The sequence below is a fragment of the Rhinoraja longicauda genome, chromosome 14 (genome assembly GCF_053455715.1).
Source record: "Rhinoraja longicauda isolate Sanriku21f chromosome 14, sRhiLon1.1, whole genome shotgun sequence".
NCBI lineage: Eukaryota > Metazoa > Chordata > Chondrichthyes > Rajiformes > Arhynchobatidae > Rhinoraja > Rhinoraja longicauda.
In genome coordinates, this window is record NC_135966.1 from 33,120,720 (window position 1) to 33,133,144 (window position 12,425).

At 45.5% G+C, this 12,425-nt stretch overlaps 1 protein-coding gene across 1 annotated transcript in view; it reads left to right on the plus strand.

Moving 5' to 3' along the window:
• Positions 1-12,425, plus strand: part of ik (IK cytokine) — a 47,135-nt gene that overhangs the window by 24,697 nt on the left and 10,013 nt on the right. Inside the window, exons 13-16 of the mRNA XM_078411166.1 lie at positions 4,407-4,425; positions 7,800-7,877; positions 8,859-8,940; positions 11,520-11,577. Coding sequence (XP_078267292.1) covers positions 4,407-4,425; positions 7,800-7,877; positions 8,859-8,940; positions 11,520-11,577 — 237 coding nt within the window. The remainder of the gene's footprint in view (positions 1-4,406; positions 4,426-7,799; positions 7,878-8,858; positions 8,941-11,519; positions 11,578-12,425) is intronic.

A 12,425-nucleotide genomic window follows, 5' to 3' on the forward strand; every position in this document is an offset into this window, starting at 1 on the left:
GTAAGTAATGCAGTGGGAACTCGACGGATCAGGCAGTGTCTGTGGGGGAGGATGCACAGTGGATGTTTTGGGTCGGGACCCTTCATACTGATGGAGTTGGGGGGGGAGGGGGTGGGGAATGCTTGAAAAAGAGAGATGGGGGCGTGATTCAGGATCAGTTCCTGTGGATTGGAGGATAGCAAATGTTATCCCACTTTTTAAGAAAGGAGGGAGAGAGAAAACGGGTAATTATAGACCAGTTAGTCTGACATCAGTGGTGGGGAAGATGCTGGAGTCAATTATAAAAGACGAAATTGCTGAGCATTTGGATAGCAGTAACGGGATCATTCCGAGTCAGCATGGATTTACGAAGGGGAAATCATGCTTGACAAATCTACTGGAATTTTTTGAGGATGTAACTAGGAAAATTGACAGGGGAGAGTCAGTGGATGTGGTGTACCTCGACTTTCAGAAAGCCTTCGACAAGGTCCCACATAGGAGATTAGTGGGCAAAATTAGGGCACATGGTATTGGGGGTAGGGTACTGACATGGATAGAAAATTGGTTGACAGACAGAAAGCAAAGAGTGGGGATAAATGGGTCCCTTTCGGAATGGCAGGCAGTGACCAGTGGGGTACCGCAAGGTTCGGTGCTGGGACCCCAGCTATTTACGATATACATTAATGACTTGGACGAAGGGATTAAAAGTACCATTAGCAAATTTGCAGATGATACTAAGCTGGGGGTTGGTGTGAATTGTGAGGAAGATGCAGGGTGACTTGGACAGGTTGTGTGAGTGGGCGGATACATGGCAGATGCAGTTTAATGTAGATAAGTGTGAGGTTATTCACTTTGGAAGTAAGAATAGAAAGGCAGATTATTATCTGAATGGTGTCAAGTTAGGAGGAGGGGTAGTTCAACGAGATCTGGGTGTCCTAGTGCATCAGTCAATGAAAGGAAGCATGCACGTACAGCAGGCAGTGAAGAAAGCCAATGGAATGTTGGCCTTCATAACAAGAGGAGTTGAGTATAGGAGCAAAGAGGTCCTTCTACAGTTGTACCGGGCCCTGGTGAGACCGCACCTGGAGTACTGTGTGCAGTTTTGGTCTCCAAATTTGAGGAAGGATATTCTTGCTATGGAGGGTGTGCAGCGTAGGTTCACTAGGTTAATTCCCGGAATGGCGGGACTGTCGTATTTTGAAAGGCTGGAGCGATTGGGCTTGTATACACTGGAATTTAGAAGGATGAGGGGGGATCTTATTGAAACATATAAGATAATTAGGGGATTGGACACATTAGAGGCAGGAAACATGTTCCCAATGTTGGGGGAGTCCAGAACAAGGGGCCACAGTTTAAGAATAAGGGGTAGGCCATTTAGAACGGAGATGAGGAAGAACTTTTTCAGTCAGAGAGTGGTGAAGGTGTGGAATTCTCTGCCTCAGAAGGCAGTGGAGGCCAGTTCGTTGGATGCTTTCAAGAGAGAGCTGGATAGAGCTCTTAAGGATAGCGGTGAGGGGGTATGGGGAGAAGGCAGGAACGGGGTACTGATTGAGAGTGATCAGCCATGATCGCATTGAATGGCGGTGCTGGCTCGAAGGGCTGAATGGCCTACTCATGCACCTATTGTCTATTGTCTATTGTCTAAAGCCGGGCAAGTGATACAGTGAGACTGGCCAGTGTCAAAAAACCCTCCTCACCTGTATTAGACTATTACCCGCCCTGTCCTGCATCCCCTCTCCTCCAGCTTTCTTCCTCCCTCCACCCCCACCCTCAACCCCCACAATCAGTCTGAAGAAGGGTCCCGACCTGACACCTGAAACGTTCTCTCTCAATGTTCTCCAGAGATGTTGCCTGACTCGATGAGTTACTCCATCACTTTGTGTTTTCTCTGGCAAGTGATGGGTGGATACAGGAAAGGGGGAGATTGGCAGATGGGTGGAGTAAGTGGCAAAGGTTGAACATGAAAAGGGGACAAAAGGGTGTCAGATAAAGAGAGTTGAGTGAAATGAAAAGCCAGAGAGAAGGATGTAGGTGGAAGGGGAAATTGGGGGGGGGGATAAAAGGAAGAGGGGGAATTCAGAAAATGATGGTGAGTGATGAAAGGAGGGGAAAGGAGCAGGGGGGGGGGGAGAATGCATACGCATTGGTATGCGAGGGGCAGGGAAAGAGAGGAGTGTAGTACTTTACATTAGAGTAAACTGCCCAAGCAGAATGTGAGGTGCTGTTCCTGCAGTGTCGGTGTGGTCTCACTGGCCATGGAGGAGAACATTCAACAACCTGATAAGAGGCAAATGATTAGCTGTGGATGATGATTAGCCCTGAATAATAGAGCAAAACCAGAAAACAAGACCTGGAACAAGAGAAGTCAGTTTGGCCCATTGACCCCATTCCAGACGTGTGTCTATTCAAAGCATATTTTACCTCTTTCATCAGCCACATGCACAATCTTACTGTGTATTGTGGCCTAACCATTTAATCTGTCCTTTTCAGAGTTAGACTTTAGACATACAGCATGGAAGCAGGCTCTGGCCCACCGAGACTGCGCCCATCAGCGATTACCTCATACACTAGCACTATCCTACACACTAGGGTACATTTACAGAAACCAATTAACAAATACCTGTGTGGCTTTGGAGTGTGAGAGTAAACCGGAGCACCCGGAGATGACCCACATGGTCAAAGGAAGAACATACAAACTGTTCAGATAACACCCGAGGTCAGAATGGACCACGGGTCTCTGGCGCTGTAAGGCAGCAGCTGTGCCACTGTGCCGGCTAAAGCAAAGTTAAAGCAAACATTTTACGACATTGGTTTTTATTATCGTGTGCACCAAGGTATAGTGAAATTCTTTTTGTAGCATACACATGCAACATACGAAACGTAAACCAGGATCGGCAAAGTATTCTATGCTTGGCGAAACCTTACAGGAAGTCACTGAGGACAAATATCTCTGTGTCTTTATACAAAACAACCTGAAGTGGGATAAGCAGTCACATTATGCTGCAAACAAAGCCACGAAAATGCTTAACTTCGTCCAGAGTAACTTCCACCATTGTTACAAAACTGTTTAAAAAAAATTGTGCCAAACAATGGTCCAACTGCACTCGGAGTATGCCTTCGCTGCTTGGAACCCCGGTACCAAGAGAAATAAAGATGTTCTTCAAAATGTTCAACGAAGAGCAGCCTGGTTTGGGTACGGCAACTTCAGATGACAATCCAGTGTAACCAAACTGCTCACCGACTGAAACTGGGACTCCCTTGAAACCAGACGCCAGATGCTCAGATTGACTACCCTTCACAAGATCATCAACAAGGACATCGACCTCGACGCTGACTTGTACGTCAAAGAGAAAACAACAAGATCCAGAAGAAGCCACAACAAGCAACTTATAGTTCAACAACACACAGTCATTTTTCCCTGAAGCAATTTCCCTCTGGAATGCCCTCCCACAATCCTCTGTTGACATGCCCAGCTACGCAACCTTCAAGACCTCCATCTAGGCCAACTGAAGGCACAGTACCCGCAAGACCAGACCCACTCTCTTCAACTTCCAGTATAGTCCCTGGTGGACTCTCGGAATTGATGACCACAAGATCCATCAGTACGATTATTGCCATCCACAAGTACAATCCATGGTTAGGTAGAGAATGCATAGAAACAGCCCACTAGGTGGAACAGTGGCGCAGCAGCAGAGTTGCTGCCTCACAGCACCCGGCAGAAACCTTGAATGTCACAAATTCCACACTGACAGGATGACTGAAGACTTGATCTCCAGCAAAATTACCAGCTATATTTGACCTACACACCATCATGATATTCTAGTCACACCTTGGCTAAGGAAGTATAGATCCGGTTCATGATCATCCCACTACTGCAGAAACCGATTAATATTTGAGATTAATGTTTTAAAAAAAAGAAAAGCATAAAGTTGCTTTTGACATACCAAGGTCATCCTCCGGCAACCTGTTCCATACACCCACTACCCTACTGTGTGTTTAAAAAAAAAGTCGCCCCTCGGGTTCCTATTAAATATTTCCCCCCTCACCTTAAACCCATGTCCTCTGGTTCTCGACTCCCTTACTCTGTGTAAAAGACTCTGCGCATTTACTTGATCCATTACTCTCATGATGTGATGCTCATCTATAAGATCACCTCTCTGCCTCCTGTGCTCCAAGGAATCCAGTCCTAGCCTACCAAACCTCCCTGTGGCTCAGTCCTTCGAGTTTGAACCCACTCTTTGACGCCTAAGATTAAGAATATGTGGCACTATTTTCAGCATGTTAAAATATTTGTGAACAGCAAAAACTCGCAATATTGAATTCCATCATGTCTTTGCATTGCTTTTGAAATATATAATTGCAGCAGTTTGTGGTTATGTGTTGTCATTAATTATATCTTATTTATTTTCTATTTTCTTGTTAAACAGCCAGCAGAATTGGAAACGGGTGAGTATTTTTTAAATTTGTGTTTATTTCAGGGATTGTGAATGGTCTCTCTGGATTAGTTACTTTAGAAACGAGATGGGGAAGAGTTTCTTTAGTCAGGGTGCTGAATCGGTGGAATTCTTTGCCACAGACGGCAGTGGAGGTCAAATCCTTGGGTATTTTTAAGGCAGAGATTGACAAGTTCTTGATTAATTCGGGTGTCGGGTAATTGGGAGAAGGCAGGAGAATGGGGTTGAGAGGGAAAGATAGATCAGCCATGATGGGCCGAACGGCTTAATTTTACACCTATGACAAAGAAAAAAAACTATTCATGAGATTACTGTATGAAATTCTCTTAATTTCTTGGGCAGTTTAAAATAATTCAATAATAATAATAATCCATTTATTTTATATAGCGCCTTATCGCATGCTCAAAGCGCTTTACAAAAACAATTAACATAGAAACAAACAGACAAACTATCCTGACGGAAAAGCAGCGAATACACAACGCCAGCGTCCTCTCACGTCAGGGTCCGGCAGTAGACATTAAAAAGCACAAGACACACAGATATAATTTTTTACACAAACAGCCATCACAGTGATTGCTCTAGGCACACCCTCACTGTGATGGAAGGCAAAGTCTTATCTCCTCCTCATTCTTCTCCCGTGGTGCCACGAGGTGATCGAGGCTCCCAACTTTTTGAAGCCCCCACCGGGCGATGGAAAGTCCCAGGGCCGAGCCCTGGTTCTTTATCACATGTGCTGAGGTACTGTGAAATTCTATCTACGCAGTTCAGTAAATTATTACTATACATAAGCACGATCCCAGATCAAGTACAAAGTATACAGAAACAGTCCATTAAGACCAAATACAATAACCGGCAAGTTTTGGCGCAATTTTCAAATGCCCAGTTGCTTTAAGTGCAGCTGGTCATAAAGGCTCGTTGTGCTGGCAGCGTTGCAATATCGGCCAGGCCAAGTGAAGTTGCAGGCGTCCTGTAGCCCGACCCAGGCGAGCCCCAGGTTACTGCAGGACCTCCGTCCAGATCGTCGAGCAACCCGTTGTCTCCTCATCCCAGCCACCCTTCAGCCTTTGTGCCCCGGGGATGCCTGCCCGGTTCCTCTCACCGGCCCTTTGCTCTTGCGTCCACTGCCATCTTGATTCACTCCACTCCAGTCCTCGGGGCCAGCAGGGGCCAGGCTCGGGGGGGGGGGGATCCCCTCTTCAGCGCGGGTTTCCCAGTTCTACAGTGTGTGAGCCAGGCCTGCTGCCGGGGTGTAGCTGCGGAACTGCTGCCTTAATGGAATGAGAAAATATAGCCATGGGGCCTTCTTGAGTGAGGAGATGGACGATGGTTTGCTGGTGATCCGGAGTGGAGGCCACGGCTGCAACGGGCCTTCATGGCCAATGGCAACTGGAACTGTGAAAATGACGGCAAAACCTGGCGGTTCTTGCTTGTAGACTCTGGGCCTTTTCTGTACATTCTTTACTTAATCGGGTATTGTACTAATGCATGCCAATAATCTCACTGATCTAGTTTTAGTTTAGAAATACCATGTGGAAACAGGCCCTTCTGCCCACCGACCAGCAATCCCTGCCCACTAGCAGTATCCTACATACACTAAGAATAATTTACAATTTTATCAAGCAAATTAATACAAACATGATTGTCTTTGGAGTGCGAGAGGAAACCCGATTGAGAGTGATCAGCCATGATCGCATTGAATGGCGGTGCTGGCTCGAAGGGCTGAATGGCCTACTCCTGCACCTATTGTCTATAAACCGGATCACCTGGAGAAAACCCACTGCGTCACAGGGAGAACGTGCAAACTCCGTACAGACAGCACCCTTAGTCAAGATCAAAGCTGGGTCTGTGGCGCTGTGTAGCAACTGTACCACTGCGCCACTGCACGCAAAAAATAAATTTCATTGTACCTTGGTACATGCAATAAAGAACTATTGTACCATTATTCTGTGCCAATTGATCGTAGTCGTACATTAGTCCCACCTGCCTGTGTTTGGCCCATATCCGTCTAAACCTATCCTATTCCATTACCTGTCCAAATGTTTCTTAAAAGTTGCAATAGTACCTGCAAAACACCAAATCGTAAGTTGTTTATGTTGTGCAACTGCCAATTCTGGTCTATAACTCCTGTGTGATAAGAGTTGAGTAATATTCACCTTTACGAGGCTCGGCCGCTGGACTTAACATCGCCGGCGCGGCTCGGCCGCGGGACGTTTCAGTGCCCGGTGCGGCTCGGCCGCGGGGCCTTCCATCCCCTTGCGGGGGCTGTGCGTGTCAGTCGCCTCGGTAGGGGTCGAGCTGCCTGTCCATGGGCGTGGGGGGAAGAGAGTGGAAGTTTTGTTGCCTTCCATCACAGTGACGGGGTGTTTGGAGTCACTGTGATGGATGTTTGTGTTGGGGTCGTGTGTTCTGTGTTCTTTTCTTTTTTGTTGTGTTCTGTGTTCTTTTCTTTTTTGTTGTGTTCTGTGACTGCTGTAATTTCGTTCGGTATCTGTACCGAATAACAATAAAGTTCTGTATTCTGTATTTAATTGTAGCATATTTCTGAAATTGCCACCTTATAATAGCAGATAATAAGCAGATAAATTACTTCCTTGTGGACGACAGATTTATCAGGTTATTCCGTAAAAGATAGAAAATTATTTAGTGTTCCGATGGTTAACTCTGGAGAGTGCACAGATTTCCTTTCATTAAAAAATAACAGTCAATTTTTGGTTCCATGCCCAGTCCAGCCCGCTCATTCACAGTCGATGAATGCTGCCTCTGTCTGCAAACTGTGAGCCTCTCTATAATACAATTTTGGCAACTGCTGCCCAGGTTGTTCAGTCTCAGAAGCTCACTATAAATTTGTTCAGAATACGCTCTCGTGGTCATGTCACCCCACAGTCAATTCTGGAACCCTGTACTGATGAAAAGCTTAGAGTTAATCCTTCCCCCACCTCTTGCTGTTTAACAATTTTTGATTTTTAAGCAACATATCTGTCCGAATGGAGGGTCTCGACCCAAATTGTCGCCTCTCCGTGTTCTCTAGAGAGGCTGCCTGGCCTGCTGATTTACTCCAGCACTTTGTATCCTCTTGTGCTCCATATCTAATCTTGGCTGCAGGGTGATGAGTGGACTGATTGAGTGGCCACTAATGTGGCAAATGGAGTAGATCTGATTTTTTTAACTGACCTGATGTCCGTGCAAGCTGCCAAGATATTAAATAGTTTCCTGAAATGGCACCGCTCACCAAAACACAAAATTCACATGGGCTTGTTGGAAGGGGGGATTGTTGGGGTATTCGCGGCCCTGACAAGTTGGGGGGAATGGGGTTATCTTACTCATTCAAAAAACAACCTAACATCTCCCCCTGTTTGTTTTATCCAGGTCCTGGGACGGCTAAGGATCTGATTAAATCGATCAATGAAAAGTTTGCAGGAACTGGAGGTTGGCAAGGAGCAGAATCATATCCTCTCTATGTTTCAGGGATTGTCCCAAAGCAATGCATTAGTGAGAAAGAGAGCAAAAAGACACAGTTGAGAGATCAATGAAGGAGTTTTTCAGTGCAGAAATAGGTTGGCCCAACTCATCATTGCCAACCAAGATGCCTATCCACAGTAATCCGATTTGCCTGCATTTGCCCCCTTTTGCTTCTTTAGAGGGACACGCCTTTAGAAAGGAGATAAGGAGCAATTTCTTCAAACAGTGGGTGGTGAATCTGTGGAATTCATTGCTGCAGATGGCTGTGGAGACCAAGACAATGGATATTTTTAAGGCAGTGATTGACAGATATTTGATTAGCATGGGTGGCAGGGGTTATGGGGAGAAGGCAGGAGAATGGGGTTGAGAGGGAAGGATAGATCAAACATGATTGAATGGTGGAGTAGACTTGATGGGCCTTGATAGCCAAATGGCCTAAATCAGCTCCGATAACTTATGGACTTATGAACGTAAACATTTCCTAAGGGTGGCACAGAGGTGCAGCGGTAGAGTTGCTGCCGCAGAGCTCCAGAGACCCGGGTTTGATCCTGACCTCGGGTGCTGTCTGTACGGCGTTTGTACACTCCCCCTGTGACTGCGTGGGTTTTCACCGGGTGTTCCGGTTTCCTGCCACATCCCAGGTTTTTAGATTAATTGGCTTCTGTAAGTTGTCCTTGGTGTGTCAGATAGAACTAATGTACGGGTGATCGCTGGTCCGCGCGGACCCGGTGGGCTAAATGGAGTGTTTCCACGTTGTATTTCTAAGTAACTAACAAAATTCCCCAGCCACGTGAGATTTGACGAAAATTTTCTTCAAAAGAGCTTCCATTCAGAAAAAGATTATCCTTTGCCCATGAAACACACTCACCCTTGAGTCGTTTCGTGCCTCCCCTATCATAAAAGGCTTTTGGGGCTCTTTGCCTTCAGGACAAATATGAAGACCATTATTTCCTTAACTGAACATCACGGTGAAGAGACAGGAGGAGAAGAAACGACTTGGAGATTTCTTCGGCACGACAGACAGTTATGCAGAGTGCTACCCAGCCACGTAAGTGTTATTAGAGGAAAGAAATTCTTCATTTGGAAAAATGTTTAGGACTTTATTCCTTGGAGCTCAGGAGTCTGAGAGGTGATCTTATCGAGGTGTAAAAAACCACGAGAGGAATAGATTGGGTGAATGCACAGAACCTTTTGCCCAGAGTTGGGGAATTGAGAACGAGAGGACATCAGTTTAAGGTGAGGAGGAAAAGATTTAATAGGAATCTGAGGGGTAATTTTTTTACACAATGATGGGTGTCTGAAATGAGCTGCTGGAGGAGGTAGTTGAGGTAGTTACTAGCGCAACATTTAAAAAACATTTAGACAGGTACATGGATAAGATAGGTTTAGAGGGATATGGACCAAACGCGGACAGGATGGGACTAGTGTAGATGGGGCATGTTGAGCCGAAAGGCCTGTTTCTATGTTCTATGATCCAGATTATTTGTAAAGAATACTGGTTTCCCATCTCCATAAATCCATTTAAGCCATTTAATCTCCATTAAATCATAACATTTATTTTCTTTAATGTATTTATTAAATTCATCTATTACTATTGTATATGTCAATTAAGTGTTTGTTAATTATTTATTTATCATTTAGTAATTGATTTATCATTTAGTAATTGATTAATTAGCTACTTTATAGAGAGTGCAGAAACAGGCCCACCGAGTCCATGCCAACTAGCGTACACTAACACTATCTAACACACTAGGGACAATTTGCAATTTTTACTGAAGCCAATTAACCTACAAAACTGTACATCTTTAGAGTGTGGGAAGAAGCCGGAACACCCAGAGAACACCCGGTCACAGGAAGAACAAACTCCACACTGACAGCATCCATCGTCAGGATCGAACCATCTCTCGGTCTCTGGCGTTGTAAAGCAGCAACTCTACCACTGTGCCACTGTACCGCCTGTAAACAATATATATTTCTTAATAATTTTTTTAAGATTATTAATTTGTTTTTTAAAAGTCTGAAAAGGGGTCCCAAACCCATCCTATCCATGTTCTCCAGAGATGATGCCTGACCCACTGAGTTACTCCAGCATTTTGTGCCTATCTTAAATAGGCCTTTGCATAGAATGTCACTTGCCAAGACCAACTCTTATCTGCCTGCACAAAATCCATGTCCCTCCATTCCTAGCATATTCATGTGCTAACATTGTCTTAAATGCCACTATTGAATCTGCCTCCACCCCCGGCAGTGTGATCCAGGCACCCACCACTCTCTGTGTAAAAAAAAAAAACCTTGGACTGCTCGTCTCCTTTTAATTTTGCTGCTTTCACCTTAAAGCTGTATTTAATTTTTCCACCATGGGAAAAGTTTCTGAATGTCTACCCTATTTATGCCTCTCATCATTTTCTATACTTCTATCGGGTCTTCCTGCAAACTCTGGCGTTGGAGAGAAAAAATCCAAGTCTGTCTGACCTCTCCCTGTAGCAAATACCCCCTAATCCAGGCATAATTCTGGTAAAACTCTAATGCACCTTTTTAAAAGCCTCCACATCATGCCTGTAATGTGGTAACCAGAACTGCACATAATACTCTAAACGCCGTCTAACTGAAGTCCTATCTACATCATGACTTCCTGGCTCTTGCACTCAATGCCCTGGCCAAGGAAGGCAAGCACAGCACGCTCCTTCTTTACCACACGTTATACTCATGTTGGTGCTTTCAGGGAGTTATGGACTTGGATCCCAAGATTCCTTTGTGCATCACTACTGTTAAGGGTCTTGTCATTTATTGTGTATTTTCCCCTTGCATTCTGCCTCCCAACTGGAACAGGGGTGGCAGAGTGGCACAGCGGTAGAGTTATATAATATAAGAAAATAACTGCAGATGCTGGTACAAATCGATTTATTCACAAAATGCTGGAGTAACTCAGCAGGTCGGGCAGCATCTCGGGAGAGAAAGAATGGGTGACGTTTCGGGTCGAGACCCTTCTTCAGACTGATCTGACAGCGGTAGAGTTGCTGCCTTTAGCGCCAGAGACCTGGGTTCCATCTTGACTGTGGGTGCTATCTATGTGGAGTTTGCACGTTGTGCTTGTAACCGAGTGGGTTTTGTGCCGTTGTTACGATTTTCTTCCACATCCCAAAGACGTGCAGGTTTGTAGCTTGACAAGCCCTCTGTAAATTGTTCCTGGCGCGCAGGGAGTGGATGAACAAGTGGGATAATGTAGATCTAGTGTTCGGGTGATTGTTTGTTGGCGTGGACCCAGTGGGCCAAATGACTTGTTTCTATGCTGTATCTCTAAAATAAATAAAAACAAAAAAGTGTTGCACTTTCTCGAACTAAACTCCTTTGCCATTTAGAGTCATAGAGTCAAACAGTGTGGAAACAGGCCCTTCGGCCCAACCTGCCCATGCCAACCCGACGTGCCCCATCTACACTAGTCCCACCTGCCTGTTTCAGGTCCATATCCCTCTTAAGCTCCACCCATTTCTGTGGATGTGGAATGGGACGTGTTAAAGGGTGATCGTTCCATTCTTCCTCTTGCTCCCCAAGGCCATGATCCCCATGCGATCGAGCTTTGTGCACGTCTGCTTGACCTCACTCCCTGCCGTTTCTTCCCCATTGCAGGCTGGACGACATGGCTGTCGACAGCGATGAAGAGGTGGATTACAGTAAAATGGATCAGGTGAGTGAGTGGCAGCAGAGGTGACAAGTTGGTGAAAGAGCAGTGTGCCCTGTTAGTGCAGCAATATTGTACGATGGAATTGTGTATCGTACTGGTGTCAGCTTCCTTGGTCAATGGGTCATGGAGCTGTACAGCACAGAAACAGGCCCTTTGGCCCACCTCATCCATACCGGCCAAGTTGGCATACCGGGCGAGTCCCCTTTACCTGTATTTGGCCCATGTTTCTTTCAACCCTCCCTATCCATATATCTGTTCAGATATCTTTTTAAAATTGTAATTATATCCACTTCTATCGCTTCCTCTGGCAGCTATAGGAACATAGCCAGATATATTCCTGATACATTCCAGATATGGACCACTCTCTGAGTGAAAAAGTTGCCCCTGTGATGAAGGGGTGGATCGGTGGCGCAGTGGTAGAGTTGCTGCCTTACAACACCAGACACCTGGGTTCAATCCTGACTGTGGGTGCTGTCTGTACGGAGTTTGTACATTCTCCCCTTGACTGCGTGGGTTTTCCCCGGGTGCTCAGTTTTCTGCCCACACTCCAAAGTTGTAAGTTAATTGACTCCGGTAAAGATTGTAAGTCCTAGTGTACGGGGGGGGGGATTTCTGGTCGGTGCAGACTCATTGGGCAGAAGTGCTTGTTTCTGGACTGTATTTCTAAACTAAACTCTTTAAACGAAACTAAATTAAATCTATCCTCTCACCTTAAACCTATGCACTCTAGTTTTAGAATCCTCAATCCGTGGGGAGAATATTGTATGCGCTCACTGTATCCTGGCCCCTCATGAGTTTTTGTTCACCTCAGTAAGGTGTACAGTAAGGCTTTTGTACATCTCACCCTCTTG